Source organism: Diplotaxodon limnothrissa, linkage group LG15 (assembly GCF_057381915.1).
Source record: "Diplotaxodon limnothrissa isolate DT_005_m linkage group LG15, D_limnothrissa_male_GT1.1, whole genome shotgun sequence".
Classification (NCBI taxonomy): Eukaryota; Metazoa; Chordata; class Actinopteri; order Cichliformes; family Cichlidae; genus Diplotaxodon; species Diplotaxodon limnothrissa.
Genome location: NC_140610.1, coordinates 6,958,961 through 6,979,031, shown reverse-complemented (window position 1 = coordinate 6,979,031; position 20,071 = coordinate 6,958,961). Strand labels below are relative to the sequence as shown.

The window sequence follows — 20,071 nt, the reverse complement described above, 5'->3', positions numbered from 1 at the left end:
CCCCACCCTATATGTTTAAAAGTGAAATAGTACTGGGTCCACTCTAGTAATACAGCCTAGTATATTTATACATGAACAGTATATTTATACATGAACCTGACCCATTCAGATGTTGTTAATGTGGGATCTGTGGTCCTATGCTGGTGTACATTTGTGTAGGTCTTTGGCTATGCAAACTGAAGGACTATGGGTATCCAGCCATGTGTGGTGGGAATGCTGATTGGTTGAAAAGTTTGTTTGAACAGGAAAGAATGATGTTGGAGTTCACCGCATAGAAGGGGGCGGAGACAGCATGAGAAGCACAGACAGTTGTTTTTACCATTTGAATTTGCATCACGACAAAGAAGTTCATTGACTTTTATGACTTCTTTGTTCTGTTTGGCAGGGGCTTCACCATGACTGTAGAAAATATGGATGACCTCATAGGTTACCAAAAGTGAAGCCAAAACATGTCAACTGCCTCTGGTTGTTTGGCTATAGTATCGGTCATGACCCCCGACTCCTACGTGTTAGCTAGCAGGTCCTGCAATTGTGTGGTTTCACTGTTGTACAGGAAAGGAAGTGGAGCCTTGTTGTCAATCATCTATACAGTCAGTGGGGCTAAGTTAAAGGACCAATAACAGTGCAAACACATGTTTAGAGTGTTTAGAATATCCCACTGTACTGGATGTTTTACACGATTTTGACACCGTCCCCCTGGTGACAGTACACTACTACAACATACAGATGATGGTCCACAAAGGAGGCTTAATGGAAAAGATGTCTGAAAGTGGCGTCAGAAATTCATAAATACATGTTGTTTCAAACTTTGTTGCACTTGCTTTTCTGCTAGCTACCTGCCTGAAGTGAAGTTTCTTTATACAAGACACCATCCATAAATTCTGGAAGACAGCTTATTACTATAGTCCTCAAATCTGACGCATGTAAATCCTAATGGAGTTTTAATCTTTAAATCTTCTTTAAAATGACATATTACCCACTTTTCATAGTCTTGGGGATAAGTGTTTTTTTTAAAGCCCATAATATGACCCTCTTATAAAGAAAGAAACAGAGGTCCTTTTTGACATGTAGCCTTTGTGTCATACTGTACTAGCAATGACTGCCAAAATATTACTGTAAGGGAAACAAAACTTCTGTATGACATAACACAGACACACATGAATGTACGGATGTTTTGCTCTGAGTAATTTCCTGTTTTGTTTTTTTGTTTTTTGTAATTTTTTGTAGATTTGTGGCAGTTTCTGATGAAAGTAGGATACGTTAAACAGGTACTCAGGGAGATGTGTAACCAAAAATGCAAATTAAAAGATAGAGGTATGGGAGATTGGTTGGAGGGGGAATCGGGAAGAGAGTTACTTCCTGTTTCCTGGTTGGAGGTCAGAGGTCACTGATCTGAGATTTAGCCGAAATAAAATGACTAAATAATCTGCGGGGTTATGTCATTTGCTTGGACAATAAGAGATGGTCACATAAAGATGTGTGACTATGTGTCTTCACTTTAAAGGCAACACGGCCTTGCAGTAATTGAGAAAATGGCACAATGTTCTGAAATTGAGGACATCTTGCAGTGTTCACAAAAGGGATGGCTAATTTTAGATTTCAGGGTTAAGGTTAGTAGTTACGAAATGAATGGCAGGGAGCTGTGATGGTGGTGTGTGCTCATGTTGCAGTGGTCTGAATGCTCACTGTAGCATGAATGGAGAACATGCTGATTACTCCTGACGAGGGCTGCTGATTCTTTTACTTGTCGGTCACTCTGTGGATAATTGTCTTTCCTAATGCACACAATAGTCTTTTTAGTCTATAAGTGATCATAAAATACAAAAAACCCTCTCATCACAGTCCAAAAACTGCTTATTTTATCTGAGCAACTCAGTAAAACTATGCTCTTATTAGTATGTGAAGAATAAAAATCGGCAAACATATGTAACCAGTATGTGTGCCAAACAGACTAAATGGTTGAGGCATGGCATGTTTTGGTAGTTTTCTGACAGACTGCAAGGCTTTTAGAGTCTTTCTAATCAATACTTGATGAGCCGTGCATCCTCTTTAGGCTCTGGCAGAGGACTAGGATGTGTTTCGCTCCATCTAAATCAGCTTGCTACACAAGGCGACCGTAACAAAGAGCCTTGATGACCATGAAGTCATTTGTTTTGCCAGAGCACCTGTTGTCACCACCCTCTATGGGATATACATTGCCATAGCAACACCATACCCACAGCTTGTTGAGCCGCGCAGTTTCACCGTGGGTTTCGCTCTCTTCATCTTTCACTCATTCTTTATCACCTTCCAGCTAATGCCTACCTTTTTCCTCTCTCCCTTTCCGTCTTTTTCACCCACCTCCCCCCCTCTCTTACACACACAGTAAATTGTATCTCCTCTCATGTGCACTTGTGTGACCCACCCATACTTTCTCCCTTTGTCTCTCATTCACACAGACTGGGCACTTGCGCCTGACTGCTTTAATCGCTGAATAGGGGAGTTTAGCATTTCACAATAGCAGTTATGAGCTGACCCATTATTCTCACCCCCACACAGAAAGAGAGGCTCAACCCGGGAAGAGTAGATGCATGAAAAATACCATATAATATGATTAATTTATTGCATCGTTAGTCTGTGTTATGGCATTATTGCATAATTTTTGATATGTCATGATAATAAAGCAATAAATGAGACAATATTTTCATTAGTTAGTAGTTAAATAATGCCAAAAATGACAGCACAAAAGCCTTATATTCACAGGTTGCAGTTTCTAAATTGCTTAGGCAATGCTGCTTCAACCCCCGTATAGTAAAAGCATATTCCTGGTGTTTCTAAGCATTGTATAAAGAAAATATAATTTATACGTATGTAAATGAAACCCTCAAGTAAGTATTATTTGCAGGGGCATATAACATCCATAGACAGAGGTAATGGATGAGAACTAGCACCTGTTGAAGAGTAGAGTTTAGTACATGAGACTTGACAGTAATGATATAGTGACTAAAGTAATGACATAGTATTGGTCACTTAAGAATTACCCAGGAGGTGAATTTTCATTTGTTAAGCTCAAACCAAAAGCAAAAAGGCATCAAGGAACAATTGTGTCAATGCCTGTGTTTATTTCAAGCCAGTGAGGTTGACATCAGGTGTAGTTGAAGAGAAAGAGAGTTGGGTGAAGGGATGACTGACAGACCGGCAGGGAGACTGACAGACACACAAACATAAACAGGGATTATCCTCTGTGTAATCCCCAGTTTGAGGGTCAGAGTGCAGTGTACAGAAACAGGCATGTTCTGAATTTTCACACCAGCAGTATGTGTGTACATCTGTGTGAGGGTGTGTCAGAGCGCAGTAGTCATCACACACTCAAAGCTCGTGTGTCTATTAGAGATGCTGAGAGTATGTTTTTACTAGGGGTGCAACGATATTCGTATCGATATTGAACCGTTCGATACAGTGCTTTCGGTTCGGTACGCATATGTATCGAACAATACAACATTTGTAATTTATTTTATCAACTTTCCTTCCGACGATGCTGTCTGTGTTGAGCGCTCAGTGAATCTGCGTTCGACTACTCCGCCTAGGCTGCACTGTCGAGCGCAGATCCACTGAGCACTCAACACAGACAGCATAGTCAGAAGGAAGAGCGCAGGGCAAGCTAGCAAGACACATGGACCTCCCCCACCCTCATTCAGATCTGGCGTTTGGAATTATTTTGGTTTTCATGTGACGTATGACCTTGAAGGTAAGCGAGTCATGGACTAAAGTAAAACAGTATGTTGGATGTGCCATGCAATGCTCAATTACATGGGTGGGAACTAGTGTGTTAGCGCAGTTAGCTCGTTAACATGTTGGCCGTCTAGCCCCACACAGGGGCGATCGGCGGTAGCTCGTTAACGGAGATTTGCCGTGTTGTGGCGTTAAGGTCATTTCAACGAGATTAACCTGAAAGCACTAGTGGGAACACAACGAATATGACTGCACATTTACGCAGACATCATCCTAGTGCAAAGACCAAAACAACAAGCATGCTGCTAACTTTAGCCGAGTCATTTAGACAGCTGTTAGCACATGATTCTCCTTATGCTGCTGAGAATATAGCCCAGAAGAAGCGGATAGTATAGCTTTTATTTTGGAAAGAGACATTTCTCTGTAATAAACTCTCTTTTCCAAAGATGAGTGATTCCTCAATCAGATACAGGGCTTGCAATATCGCTAGCCCGACGTCCTGGAGCTAGCGATTTTTTTCAGTCGGGCTACCAAAATCTATCTCTGCCCTGCCCGTCGGGCTATTGTAGGAAGGAAAAATATATGTCAATGCTTTTGCATTCTTTCAGAAATGTAGCTGGGTAATTATGTCATTGGCATCGGTGAGCCACTGTCAATATGTGACATATTGAAATCGCGTTTGAATTTGCGCTTGTTTTTTTGCTTTCACTTTGCAATCTCTATTGTGTATAGAGAGCGACAGCACTGATCTGTGAGTGATGATAATTTGTGCACCAATTCCTCTGACATCGTCTTATTAATCGTTAGCTTACTATGCAAACATGACAAGTGAAATCTCCCGCAGCTTAAACATGTGAGAGGTTGATCGCGCAGAGAATCGCTGAGCTTATGTGAGTCCGTGTGTAAAAGCATTTCAGTTCTGCTGAGCCAAATAAGACAGGTCAGGGTGAAGAAGTGACAGCCAAAGAAAAGCTTACCACAAAACGGAGAAGTTATGACAAATCAGACTATAAGGCAAAAAGAAAGTGCAGCTTTATGGTTTCATGGACAAAAGAATTTCTGTGGCTGCAATATGACGAGCTATATAACCAGGGCTGCACATAAGTGGTCCGCAGGTGTGCATTCGCTGTCAAAATAAAAAACACGCACAAGGGTTAGGGTTAAATTTAAAAACTGTACTTTTGAGTTAAAATATATATTTATAATTTTAATAAATGACAAATTAAAAAGGCATGAACATTTTTTTTGTATCGAAAAAATATCGAACCGTGACACCAAAGTATCGAACCGAACCGAACCGTGAATTTTGTGTATCGTTGCACCCCTAGTTTTTACATATGTGTAAGAATCTGCTTTGTGTGTTTGTGTATGCATGTGTCACTGGATGGCAGATTGACAAATCATACAAGAGAACGGCAGAGATTAGAATTGTGTATCTGCTTGGTTATTTCAAAACAGGGCTCTGTAACTATCAGCTGTTCGGCTGTGGCGGAATAGTTTGGAAAGCTTTTAGCTTGTTTGGATGACTCGGAGCGATCTGCAACTTTTTAATTCAATAGGCACAACTGCATGCAGTTCCGTTGATTTCCAGCACTGTGTGTTTTGGACTCCATTTGACTCTGTCAGAAACAAGCTTCGCTGCTCAGTGAAATGCTTGAAAACATTTCTCAGTGCACAGCAAGACAACGGAGTGAACCACTCATTGACTCAAACAATGAAACAATGCAGCTTTGACATGAAGGTAGTCATTTTGCATCTATGTAAACAAGTTTTACATGTAGATAACACCTCTGAAGAGTTTGTAGGTTTTGTAGCAGCATTGTGTCTAGAAAAACCCAGCTCAGCATTTGAATGATTGTTCTGATATTTTTTTTTATTGACATTCATGGTGCCAGTGTGATGTATCCCACCTACTAACAGGCCACCAACAGGCCAAATTAAAAAATTATTCACTGAATTATCTCTACTTAATTATCTTATGAAGCAGCTAGAATATATGGTGCACTCACCATATTTTAATATACGTTGTTGCTCTCATAAAAGCTCCTCCTTGGTATAATTTGCAGTGTTTCTGAGTTCAAATAGACATAAGAAGAATGTTTTTGCCCCTTTCGCCTGGCAGCTGTGACAATCATTCAGCTGGTACACATGAAATGGACATTGTAGTATTCAAGAATTCAGTGTGAGAACAAATCAAGAAACGGGCCCTTTGTTCATCCAGCACTACAGCAGCTGATAAGGGGAAAGCTGGAGGTTTGTCCTCTGTGCTGTGACAAAGTCCTCTGCAGTAGAAAAAAACCTTTGACGGTCAACAGATGCTGCAGACTTCAAGGTAGTATTTAGCTAGCTAGTTTTGGCTAAATGAGGAATCTGGTTCTCACTGACGTTCCACTATATGTGCGTATTTGGGTCCGCTGCCCAATAGTGCTGCACCCCTGCTTCCACCTCTAGAGACCAAATCTTTGAAGGTACTATCTGTGCTGCAGAAAATAAGTTTTCAAACACTTCAGGGATTTGCGCTCTTATGGGTGAAGGATCACCACTCTGGCAGCTTTTTCTGATTTCAGCTTTTAGGGTTTGTTTAATTCTGTTCAATAGGAATAAAACTAAAACTTTTTGTCATCATAGTGACAGAAAGTTTATGGTTCTCAGGACCTCAAAACTAAACAGCTGTGATTATTATTTTCATTTTAAATTAAGTTTAGATTGATACCTTGATGAAACAGTAGGTCTCAGGGCAGTTATCCAGAATATTCAGTCAGCATGTTGAAGATCCTGCCAGGAGTGTTCTAGTAATCCAAAAAAGGATTAATAGGTATGAGTGGGGGTTTTTTTGTCTTTGCTTTTTTTAAAAATACAGAACTTTGTAACTTCCTGACATTCACCGAAATGAATGAAAATAATGCTAAGGATGCTATCATGGCCTAGAAATGAGTTTGTGGAAAAACAGTATTTATTATTATCATTATTATTATTAGTGCCATGTATGGATTTTAACCTGCATGGGTAGAAGTTGGCTGCTGGTACTCCCTTTGCTAGCATTAGCTGACTTCTACCCTTTTAAGTTTTACTTTTACTTTTTAAATTTAAGTTAGTTAGATTGATAGCGAAATTGTGAACAACGACATCCCGATGTTCTATGTTCCCTATGTTAGATGCTTGCTGGATGACCCAATGACATTTGCTACCACTGGAGAGATGTTCATATCAGCAAATTGATCTAAAGTGAAGGCTTACTCTCTTTACTCATAGCTTTTTAGAAGCGTCGTGCACAGAGCTTCGTTCGCGTTGGCTGACTAAACCCGAAACACTCGCAACCATTTTACTTACTACATTTTCGTGTACTGCTTGCCGTCTTTCGTAGGTCACCGAGCTCGCTTGAATGTTCATTTTTGTACCATGCACGACAATATATGACCTCAGTTTCATGGTGGTATTAAAAATTATACGATCAAAAATTTTAAAGTCTGTAATTCAGTAATATTGCCTGACCATATAAGTCAAGTACAGTAATCACATGAAGAGGTGGAAAAGTCTTAAGTCAGTGTGTCAGTGTATCTGTTGCAAGTTGCAGTCTTCCTCATCTTTCAGAATCTGCCGAATCTGAGTAACTCTGCTTCATAGATGCATGCTTTGTGTTTTTCAGTGGTAGTATCATTGGAGGGTTGCTGTTGGTTCAGTGATGGTGGGAGTAGGGGGAGAAAAGTAGCTGTTGCGGTTGTTGTAGGTCCAGCATGAAATATCAGCTGCTAGTCTGATGTGCTATGAAACGGGTTTAGACACGGTCATAATCTCTATTGTCACGTAAGCTCCGTCCACTAATCTGTATTTTTGCTGTGGTAATCTCTTGTCTCCATGGGGATTTATTGTTGTAGAGCATGAATGCGGTTTCCATGGAAACCAGTTTGTCCTCTTTATTCTTTCAATTATGGCCCATAGAATCAGGAAGCGGGGTATGTTTTTATATTAGATTGAGGCTTGTCATATCTACTTTAGCAGATGAAAGTTAACAGAAATGTGTAGGCACTAGGTCGACGCTCTCTTTTCTCTCTTGTTGTACAGTTTAGCACCCACGCCTGTTTCAGCCTGTTGTAAATTTTTATCTCTTGGCCACAGTCCAGGCCAGGAAGTTGTCGTTACTATGATGACAACCCTAAAACCCAGTCAGACAGCAGTCTAGTGTTTAAAAAGTGAGAACACTAACTCCCTACATGTGCGCATGGGTAATTTGGTAGAAGCAGGTAACGTAGGAGCATTTTCCTTGGAGATGTCGCCAGCATTAACTACTCTTTTTTTTCCTTTTTCTTTGTATTGTATATAAAATGAAGCTGGAAGGTTTGGCATTCTAAGCACACAAAGTAAAGGCTTAGTGTTTTAGTGTTTCAACAAAAGATTTTCAATATGAAAGCGAGAGAAAGACATTTTTTTTTCATGGTTTTTAAAATGTCATTGTTGGAAAGGAAGATGCTTAATTTCCTTTAGTGATAAACACTGTGAAGGAAGGAAGTGAAAGATTGTGAATTGATTGAAAGTACAACTTTGTATGAGCTTTTAGGCATGGTTTTCATGCCAAAAGATGTGAACAACAGTGTTGTGAAAATGCAGTTTTCATGCTAATGTCCATTAGTAATCCAGCATAGTAGGCATGTCTGTGAGATTGTTCGCTCTCCCTCTCTCTTTCCTTTTTGGATCCTTCTTCAGCCTATCTCCATTGCTGCTCTTTTCTCACACACTTTTCTTGACTATCTCCACCCCCTACCTTCCCATGCTCTCTCATTTTCTGCCCTCATTTCTCTGAGCAATCGTCCCGGGGGAAGCAGAGCTCTGAGGGAAAGAGAGGAGAGGATGTAGGAGAGAAAATGGCAATGACATTTTGTAGGGCAGGCATTTGCTAAGAGGTGGGAAGGGAAAGGAAAACGAATAGAAGAACAGAGGCAGAAAAAGTAAAAGAAAGTGCAAACAGAGGGTAAACAGAACGTCAGAAGAAGGAAGAGAGTTGCAGGGGGGGAAAGAAGGCAACAGAAACAACAGTAGGTAAGGTCATTAGTTCGTCAGTTAATTCAGCCATTCAGTCAACCGTTCATCTGTAAAATGAGAGGTGTAACAAGCTGAGTGAGGATTTTTATTATTGGCAGATTTCTACTGCTTTGATGGTCTTGTGCAGATCAATTAATTGAAGGAAGGTCACATTAAAGAGATGAGGCTGAATAAAATCAGAAAACCATATTTCTCTCAAGTGTGCAGCTGGCAGTGCTGTGTCTGAGTTTGTGTTTACAATGAATCTGCAGGCTATTTGTGCCTTTTTAGACATCTGGGTTATTTGAACGCTACTAATTGGCTGTGAAATAGGATGAAATGTACCACAGCACCCAAGCATTACAGTACATGCCTCTAGACAAATTCTGCATGAAAATCTCCTTGATGAAGCAACAAAACACATCTTCTGATGATTGCTTATACAGGAGTTTATGACTCAGAGTGTTTAACCCATATTTGACCCCGTTTATAAGAAACTTGGTCACAGTTTCCTGCCATAAACTGTCAAGTGCGTATATATGTCTGTGTATTTGAAGCGAGATTGTAATGTCACTGGTGTTTTTATATGGACTGTGGGAAGAGGAGAGAAACAGGAGGAGTGTAGAGGGAGATAATACGAGTGGGTGATTGGGGGGGGGGATTGAAAGGGGCCCCAGGAAGAGAGGAGAGAGATGAGTGCAGAGATTTAGTGAAAAAGAGAAAGAGGCACCCTGGACTGGAGAGCAGAAGAGAGAGTTGTGAAGAGGGTGAGTTAGATAGTTGTGAGAGAGGTAGAACAAGGTTGCTGGTGTTAAACAGTTGCGGATAAGGAGGGCAAGTTTAAAGCAGGCCTAAGTGGCCGTGACGAAGCTCCACTCTAATGCCAGCTCACACAAACGCACACTTAGAGCTGGCCCATTGAGAAACAATGTTTCAAATGAGTATGAACTGCAGTTGGTCTGTAGTAACAGAGCTGTTGTGATGACTGACATAGTGGAAAAAATAGATCTGTTGCCTCTCAAAATTGGTTTAGTCTCTTCGTGTCTGTGTGGTACAGAGTTATTTGGTTGTTTGGTTTGCATTGTACGCTGGTCGTATTTTTTTTTTCTTTTCTGCCGTCATAGTTTAGTCTAGTGAGACTGACCATGTTATTTTAAATGACGACCGACTCTAAAATAGACTTTTCCAGTAGATGCTACTCGTTGCATCTGAAACTACATCCAAATAAATGTTATAAGTAATACTTAATGTTATAACTCAATGCGAGTCTTAGAATCCAAGTCTTGTCACTTTAGTCGTCTTAGCACAAAGCCCAGGCAGTTATTTTAGATTGAAAATTTCCTGAATCTCCGGCTCCCTCATATCCCAAAATTGCTCTGTTGGAATAATATCTGGTGACTGTGGAGGCCATGTGAGTACAGAGAACTCAATGTCATGTTCATGAAACCAGTGTGAAATTGGTGATGATAGCAATTATTATTATTATTAGCGAGATTGTTGGTTTGTGTGGAGCTATTATCCTGGTTGCTAGGTTTAAAAATGGTGGTTGAGATCACATGGTGCTCCGGTGGAGTAGGTACTAAAAAGCACCTGGTACCAGGAACTTCCACCTAATGGAAAATCTAAAAGTCAAGTCAAACCAATTAGGTGCTTGTAAAATATTCCCCACAACACTATATCATCACTGCCAGTCTGAACCGACGCAAAGATGGGATGGATCCATACTTTTATGTTGTTTGCGCCAGTTTCTGAACCTACAACTCAAATAGTGCAGTAGAGATGGAGACTGAACAGACAGGAAACATTATATGTTGTCCAATTTTGGTGAGCCCATGTGAGTTGTAGCGCAAATTTCCTGTTATTCCTTGACAGGAGTCGCACCTGGTGTGTTCTTCTGCTGCTCTATCCCATCTGCTTCGAAGTTCGATGTGTTGTGTATTCAGAGATGCTTGTTTGCATACCCTGGTGGTAATTTAAGTGGTAATTGGAGTTACCGTTGCCTTCCTAGCAGCTTGAAGCAGATGTAACATTCTCCTCTGACCTCTGATATCAACATGACCTTTTCACCTACAATACCACCCCCCCTTCTTTTTTTAAATCTATGACAATTCTCTGTAAACCATAGAAACAGTTGTGTGAGAAAGTCCCAGTAGATTAGCAGTTTGTGAAATATTTAAACCACTTCAATCACCGTTCTTACCCATTCTGATGCTCCTGATGCTCACCTTGAACTTCAGCTGATAGTGTCTGTATGCCTAAATTTACTGCCATGTGAGTAGCTGATTAGAAATTTGTGTTTATCAGCGCTTAAACTGACTTATCTTATTGTGTACTTGTTAGAGTTAGTTTTTTTTTTTTAATAAAACAAATAGTCAAAATTTAGTAAGTTATCTGTCTAAAAAATAAAACAGCTTTGTGAGAGGATTGGAAGAAAACATCAAAGCATAACTTGTTCATTAGGTCATCTGTGTATTATTTTTGTGTAAAATCCATCTCATAAATGTACTTCACCACTGGAGAAGTCAAACACATGGATGTGGAGATGAGTCCCACTTATCAACAAATGATAATATAAAAAAAAATCACTTTTGTTGTGTAATGTCAGCATTTTAAAAGAACATTTTTTAAAAAAATCTTTTGTTCACCTGTCTGCACAGGAACATAGTGTCTATATCCTTTCTGATGTTTGCATGCTACACATACACCTCCTTCTCCCTTCCCTACCTCATTAGCCGATCATGCGTAAGGAGACCTGTTCTATTTTTACTCCCGCCCCCTCCCTACACACCACTGGTGCTGGGTGGGTGGGTGGGTGTGCGTGTATGCACGTCCTCTCTTATTGAAGGTGGCAGGGCAGAAAAAAGAAAGACGGAGAGCGGGTAAGATGGTCACAAAATAAAATGCAGACGATGTAATGAATAATAGAATCATAGGAATGAGGCCAGGAAAGCCTAGTCTGGGTGATGGAGAAAATAGGCTGGGAAAGATTCGAACAACTGAAAGCACAGTGAATGATGATGACTTTGTAGTGCTTGATTTATGGTTAGCTTTTAGCCTGAAGCTACTAGATTAAAGGAGGCTGTGTGTGCAGCCAGGTAGGCACCCTGTGTGGATGGATTTCCACATTCCTGACCTTAACATGTCCTTACTGTTTGTGTCATCGCCACATAGTGTTATTAACAAAATTTGCGTCACCGCAAATGAAAGTGTCTGTTTTGTGATAGGGTGTGTGTGGACAGGCTGCCAAAGATATTTGGGTTGACGAGTGTGTGTGCTGACCACAGCTGCAGGGTAAAACCAGTGATTCACATTACAAGCGATTGAGAAATTCGTCCTCTTTCTCTTTCTGTGTGTGTGTGTGTGTGCGTGTGTTTGTGTGATTGTTTGTAACCAGCTGTTGACCCAGATGAAACTTATTGTGTTGCATAATGACTTCCCAAACCTTCGTGTTTTTCTTTACTTGTGTAAAAACACAGTTGATGTCATTCATTAGCAGCTGTGAGCCAAAATTGGCTAACTTATACGAGCCTTTTTATTTCCTATGACATGTTTACAGACATAAGAGCTTTCTATTTTGTTTTATAGTCTGTTTTACCTCCAGTGTAGAAGAAGCACAGATCCCTCTCAAAGGAAAAAGAAACACAGAACCATGTGGCTCATTTATAAATGACGAAAATGTTGCATGCCATGAAAAATTGATATTCTTGCCCAAATAAGTGGTTGAATTCAGTCAGGTTATTCAGAATTTTTCAGTAATGTACAAAATTTGTATAATGCAAGGCATAACCAGTAAGCTAAAACTAAAGATCTATTTATTGTGTAAGTATCTGTTTAATGTGTTGCTTTTAAAACTTTAACTCAATGCTCTTTCATCGTTGTCACTTTTGCTGCAGGTTGATTTGTCACCATGACAACAGAAGCGGGCTCTGAGACGGAGGTGAAGGAGAAAGCTGAGGAGTCAGCCGCTGAGCCCGACCAATCGGAGAAGGCCACGGAAGATTCCCAGGAAGTAGCAAACGCTGAAGTAGAGGAGAAGGAAAGAGCAAAGGTGAAGGAAAAAGAGGGGAAGGAAGGCAAAGGAATATCTCGATACCTGCCAACATGGCTTAAGAAGCAGAAGTCTCAAAGCCAGGTGAAACTGGGTTCACACTGTTGTTATGTTATATTGTCACAACTCTGTAGGGAATTTTACTTAAATTATTTAGCAACAATCGTTTTTCAGGCTCATTTTAACTGCTGGTGCATTAATGAACTTTTATGTTAGATTTAAATTTTATTTGGATTTATTTGGGTTTTTTGCTAAGACCTCCCCAACGAAGGAGGACCCCCCTACAGAGGAACCTGTTAGCGAGGTGACACAGGAAGAGGAAGGGCCTACCCCAGAAGTGAACGGTCACGCTGAGGAAGTGGAAGAGAAGGAGGAAGTCAAGTCTGAGCAAGTGAAGGAAAAAGAAGCAGAAACTCATTCCAACGCCAGTGCAGACACTGAGGTACTGCTCACGGGTTCACTACAACACTACATAGCATATGCTTTAAAGTAGAGTCAGAAAACAAGATATCTAGTACTGTCAGGTTATAATGGTGATTTCAGAAAAAGAAATATAAACATCCCTTAAAAAATGGTTAAGCTTATTTTTACTTCTTTTTAAACTATGCCTGCTTCCTCCAAAATCTCATTCTGTCAGATGAAAAGCTCAATAACACTCAGATATCTATATAGCATGCAAACTGAAGAAAAGATGAAAAATCCTTGATTATGTCCAAAGGAACATAATCTGTCTGTCACCACTTCTACATCTGACTAATACGTGTTTTCTGCCAAGTCAGTAATGGTTTCAACACAGTTCCACCAGAGGTGGAAATAACCATGATACAATATTATCACAGCACTTCACTCGTGATATGATATTATTGTGATTTTTAACATTTTGATATATGGTTGATAGAGAGGTAGCTTTGTCAGGCCAAGTTTCCCCAGTGTCGGATGGTTTTTCAGTTGGACCGATTTAATGTCAGTTTGCTCGACTAATGTTATCTCAGGATGGTGATGCATGAGATGAGTATTACCAGAGTTTTTTACTTTATTTAATTAAATATTGATATTTGTTATTCCTGTATCGGTATTCTGTATGGATTTTTTCCACTAAAAAACAATGGTGCTAAAAATCTGGTATGAGCTCTCCGTTCTTTACAGCTCTACATCAGCTCATTGGCACAGTGTCAGTGGAAACAAAGTTTAGGTAACATATTATATTCAGACTTTTAGTATCAACCTTGTGTTATGTCAGAGAAGGAGACCTATGAAATGGGAGTAAAAGTATCCTGCAGCAGTTGCGTCGCTAATAACAGAATACATGTCTGTACCAGGGAATTGTGTGTACTTTACCTGATGGGCTGAGTGAATGGCTTTGCATTTCAGTCTCCTTATGCCTGTGGTAAATAAATTAAAAATCAGTATAGTCATTTACAAACCCTCATGGAAACACTAGACAGACTACAAGGCCAGTGTCAGTATTATTGTACCCTGTAACATATTCTTTAGCGGTCAGAGTGATTAAAGTTCCCCAACAGCATTCTGCTTTTGTTAACCAGCCACATATTGTGGTAAACACAGATGGTAAGAAACCCAACAACGAGATGTGATATTTTCTACAATGTTCAGACAGTGTTGATGTGTATTGACAGTTTACAGCAAACTGCTTAAAAATGCTGTTAAATTACCAGAGCAACAAAGAAACACTGGAGCATACACACACACACAAACTCCTTTCTCCCTTGTGCACATGCACACACATGGACTCTTGCATCCACTGATCACATTAAGCCACCCAGGCCCACCCAGTGACATCAACATTTCAGTGATCAAGCCAAAAGAAACGCCTGCCTTTTCTATGAGCAAATTCAGACTAGAGGGGGAATTGCACACGGAAAGGAAAGTTTGGTCTCAACAAGTAATGAAGATATTCTTATGTTTTTAAGAAGATTGCAAGTTTATTTATTTATTTCTTGCAAACCCTGTTAGCCTGCCAAGGAAGAGAAGGTGGAAGAGAGTGCAGAGAAAAGTCCAGAAGAGACCAAGGAGACAACAGAGGGAGAAGGAGCAGAGGAGGAGACGAAGGAGAAGGAGGGAGCAGTGGAGGCTGAAGGGGAGGCAGGAGAAGGCCAGACCTCCATTTTCCAGTCTCCTCTTCGTCTGGTGAGAAAGAACAAGATGAAGTTGGTGGTGTGTCACGTGACCCTGCTGGATGGGACTGACTTCACCTGCGAGGTGGAGGTAAGACTGTGATAAAATTCATAGAGCAATACAACCACAGTGTAAAACATGGCTAGTGTAACCATGTGAGATCAAGATAGTATGTTATGGCTCCAAATATAGTGTTTCCACTTTAATATTCTAAAGGTTTGCCTGTCATGGTACAAGAGTTCTCACACTTTTCTATATCTATCAGCAGTTTCTTGCTTCCTTTGAATACTGTCCTTCGAAATGTAGTTTGTTTCTGTGATGTAAGGAGGTTCCTCCAGTTGTTGACAGAGCAGGTCGACACATTGTCCATCTCATGTTCTTATGCGCGTCACGTGAGTGCCAGTTTGTCAATGATGTAATCGCTAATAGGATGTAAGATCTAGTGTGTGTGCACGTCAGTGTGTGCCTGTGCATTTGAGTATTTAACTTCCTTACTCAGTGTGCAGTAATGGCAGAAGCACCAGCTCACATTGTTCAGGGCGTAGTTCAGAGGGATAAATGCATCGCAAAGCAGAGCGAGCTGCAGGGGCTTGCCTGGGGACTAAAACACATGCACGTACGCACACACTCCCACCAGATTATGGGGTCTCACAGATTAGTTTTCGGCATCTGTTCCTTCCTAACAAGCACGTGTCTTAGACCCCCTACGCGCACAGTTGGACATATTCATTACAGATACATCACACGTGCATCAGCCTTATAGTGTTTCTGTTGGGTAAGAGAGGAGTTTTTTGTATTTTGCTAGTTTTTAATACTAAAAATGATGGTTAATAACATGTTCACCCAAAGACATGCACATTTTTTAGCTGTTCCTCCTCACATTCACACACTCTCTCACATTCAGCGGGAAGCTGCTCAGAATAGCCACTGTGCAGAACCACCGGAGCTGTTAACGCTTAAATCTTTGGTTCAACGACCCCTGAACAGAGCGCTGACCATTTCCCTTGCCAACATTTTCCCATTTGGCTTGAGGGCTTTTGTCGGTAGCCTCCGTGTGGCAAACCTGCATCCTAATCTACAGTATGGCAACGCCCAGCAGCGTGCCAGTGAGAGAGTGCGCTTGTTTGAATAGAAGCTGCTTTGTTTCACAAGAGATAACGCTGATATGGCAACTAACTGCTATTGTCCTATAATGCACGCGCACACACATACGCACTCACACACATATCCATCCATGCCTCCCTCTACATGCTGGCATAGTTAGGATCGCGAGAGGGAGAGATGCACAATGCATTCCAGAGATTAAATTTTCTGTTTTGCCCAGCAGGGCCTCCAACACACACACACACACACACACACACACACTCTCTCCCTGTCCATTCTTCCATCATCCATCTGTCCTATTTATTAACCCCTGGCATCAAATTCATCCCTGAGTAATAACTTAATGCATATTTTATTGGTTGTAGACCACTGAATAAAAACTCTAGCGAGACATTTTCTGACTTTGTTGAGGGTTTCAAAGAGGGAGTCTTAGTGTCACGTGGGCTTAATGCCGATTCTAAGAATTTTACTTAATGTTGGTTTCAGCAGGATTTTAGCATCACGTGGTTTGTAGTGTTTCATAGCATTTCATTAGGTACAGATGTTTCAGTTTTTAACACTGAGTTAGAAATATGTTTGAGCAGCAAGAAACAAACAGGTAATTCATCTTCTTTTAAATGACTGTGGCTCTAATCCCATTTACATAAACTAAATACATAATCTATACGACTGCCTGTTGATATTTCAGTTGACCTCAGCCAGTGCCTTGCTTGAAGGCACTCTGGTGTAGACTCAGGGACTCTAAAAGGCCACGTTCTCAGATTTGCGTGTGCGTTGCGCATGTGTTTGACGGAGTCTAGGAAAATACCGCAGATGTTTTCAGCCGTCCCAGAACAAGAAGAAAAATGCACTCTTTCATCCCCTTCCTTTCACTCTCACCACGCTCCCTGCCCAGTCTATATGTCTCTCTGCTGAATAGCACTCAGTCTGTGCACCAGTGTTACACTGAGGCTGACTAACTGAAAAGAAACAAGCGTTATTTGATTATTTCATTCTTTCCCATCATTTTTCCCCAGCTGTCCACCCTCTTTCTGTCTGACCTTTTGTCTGCTTAAAGGTTGCGTGTGTGTGTGTGTGTGCGTGCATGCGTGCGTGCACGCTTGCGCATGCAAGCATGGATGTGTGCTAAATGTCATTGTCATAGCTGAGTCTGGAGGATTTTATCGCTAACAGTTTTTTTTTTAAAAACTTTTAAAGGAATGTGTGGTCCAGATGGCGAGACTGAGAGAGAGCGTGTAAACCAATAATGAAACAGAAGAAAATGAAACACAAGGAAAAGAGAGACTCTGAGAGTGAGAGAGGTGTGGACAGGAATTTTACAAGTGTCTCATTTTGCCATAGTGAAAAGGTTATGAACTTAATCAGGGGTCCCGTGTGGTTCCAGGAATATTTCATAAGCTTAAAGCTTGATGTTTGAAACATTTTGGGGAAGAAGCTGGAAATATTAGAGTGGTTTATAATATTGTTTTAATAACAGCAGTTATAATAATAAAATAAATATAATGTTTTGTTTCTTTGCAGAAACGTGCTAAGGGTCAGTACTTATTCTTTAAGGTGTGTGAGCACCTTAATCTACTGGAAAAAGACTACTTTGGCCTGACGTACAAGGATAACCATGACCAGAAGGTTTGTATCCATAGACACACATACTCAGGGTGTAACAAATAAGTTAATAATGTCCTCATGAAGAAACCGCAGACATGGATGCTTTGATATTGTGTAGTATATATGGCAGAAGGTAACAGTCTTCTTTTTCTCTTTCCTTGTTGCCTTCTCATTCTAGTGTTGGTTGGACCCCACTAAAGAAATTAAAAGACAGATACGCAGTAAGTAGAACTTTTTTTTTTTTTCAGGACGCTGACATAAAGACACTCAAGTCCGTCCGTCCATCCGTGCATCTCTTTCGCTCTGCCTTAATGACACAAGATGGCTTTGGTTGTTAGAAAAACAAGCATCTTTGTTATCATGTCAGCCAAAAGGCAATGAATAAAATATTGAGCTAGTAAAATGGGACAAGTGTCCACATATCAAAAGAAAAACAAACTGCATCACAATTAAGTCAAACAAAGGCACCAGAGATATTTGAGACCAAACAGCAGCAGTCTGGCACCCTGGCAGAGGTTACCAGGGTGTGATCGCTCTACTTTATTATTTATTGACCTCTTTATTGACTGTTGTTCATTTATCAAAGGGGGCTGAGGTGTTGGATCTCATCTTTTGTTGACTGACAGCCATTAAGGGTGTGGTATGGAGCAGTGAAGGGTATAAAGCTTTGTTTTATAATTGCATGCATGCAGTATGTCTGTGATAGTGGACAATATGCCCTATTTGTGACAGCATCTATAGTTTAATGAGAAGCTTAACGACAAACTGGAGATGAGCTCATCAAGTCACAGCTTCTGTAGTTTGTCATTGCATTTTTTTTTTTTCAGTTAAAAGAACTTTCATTTGGTGTTATTTCCTTGTTAGTTAATTTTTTAGATACAGTTTTGTACTAGCATTTCTCTATCACAGTGGTTCTTAACCTGGGTTCGATCGAACCCTAGGGGTTCGGTGAGTCGGTCTCAGGGGTTCGGCAGAGCCTCCACCGTAACATGCACGGCTCATTTTGTGCACCAATAAAAAACATATCTATGTCTTGAATTTGAAAAAAATCACATTTTATTTTTCACTAAAGAGGGGTTCAGTGAATGCGCATATGAAACTGGTGGGGTTCGGTACCTCCAACAAGGTTAAGAACCACTGCTCTATCATATCCACCTAAATCTAACATTTAAAGTTGACATTGATTTGTAATTGGTTTTACTGGGGTGGTGGACAACGAAGTAATGCCAGGTCAACATTTTTCTTGGTCATTCAGTAGTAATGCCTTGGGGGTGATGAAAGCAACCAAGTAAAGGGCATATAAAATCTATTTATTGTGGCACATTGCTTGCCATAATTGAGTATTACTAAGTATTGCAGATTGAGTAATACTCAGTCCTCGTGCAGCATTTTAATGGACCTAGACACTGCTGTTTCATATTGTCATGCCGGTTGGATCAGTCGACACAGTCACATGGACTGATTCAGAGTGCGATTCTGTAATTCTGAAAGTCACAAATGTTTGAAAATCTTCACTTCTTTTTGGTTGCTGTCCATTTCTTACTTCTCCTTTTTACACTATAACCAAAACAGGCTTTAACACACTGTCGTAAACTTGAATTTGCACTTTTAAGAGTGAGAACATATCATTTAGGCACATAAAATGTTTTTAATTAGTGCATGTTAGGTAGTTATGTCTGGGTGTGTTCAAGTGTGTGTGGCTGTCGCTCGTGGATGAGCGCTGTGCATCTGGCTGTGTGCTCAGTTTCTCCCGCTGTCTACGGATGTTTATGGCCAGAGAGAGAGACCGTACATGTGGGCTGATGTTCATTTGAGTTACTCATATTGCCTGTGTGCGTACACAACACCACGCAAATGACAGGGTTGGCACAACTCTGCTCTAAACTGCTTGGAGTTTATACTCAGCTGTGACTCTGTTTCACTGCATGCTGGGGTGGGATCTAAACATTGTAACTGAACCCTTTTCTGTTTTGTTTTGTTTCTTAAACGTGTTCTTGAAATATTTTTAAATGTTGCTATCTCTGCAGTCCTTGTGACAAAAAGTTAAACTACATTCTTACAAATTTCTGAAGAATTAAATGGTCATCTCTTAATGCTTGTCAGTAACCCTAAATAGGAAGCTTGACGTTACACTCAACATATGAAGAGGGTGTTTCCTACGGTACAGGTTATTTTAACAATATGGGTGTTGTGTGAGTGTGCATGGTTTTTAGGGCTGACACTGTAGAGAGAGAAAATGAGATAGTATAAGGTTACTAGAGTAAAGTAAAACATGATACAGTGCATGTAATAGAAAATGCTACAGAAAGTGCAGATAGATTTACAAAGGAGAAAAAGGAAAAACAGGGAAATTCATTTTACTCCAAGTGGCTGAGGCATCGTGTGCATTAATGTGTCTCAGCCAATAAAAACACAGCTTCGTCCCCCCATAAATATGAAGCTGGCTAGAAT

At 40.5% G+C, this 20,071-nt stretch overlaps 1 protein-coding gene across 6 annotated transcripts in view; it reads left to right on the top strand.

The window, feature by feature from the left end:
- epb41l2 (erythrocyte membrane protein band 4.1-like 2) overlaps positions 1-20,071 on the top strand; it is a 53,046-nt gene that overhangs the window by 6,048 nt on the left and 26,927 nt on the right. For 5 of the 6 annotated variants that reach the window (XM_085373577.1, XM_085373575.1, XM_085373576.1 and 2 more), the window contains exons 2-6: positions 12,621-12,859; positions 13,032-13,217; positions 14,750-15,001; positions 17,537-17,641; positions 17,799-17,841. In XM_085373577.1, coding sequence (XP_085229703.1) covers positions 12,635-12,859; positions 13,032-13,217; positions 14,750-15,001; positions 17,537-17,641; positions 17,799-17,841 — 811 coding nt within the window. In that variant the 5' untranslated portion in view covers positions 12,621-12,634. Of the gene's footprint in view, positions 1-8,649; positions 8,746-12,620; positions 12,860-13,031; positions 13,218-14,749; positions 15,002-17,536; positions 17,642-17,798; positions 17,842-20,071 lie in introns of those variants that run through there. The other variant, XM_085373573.1, reaches the window with a different exon arrangement.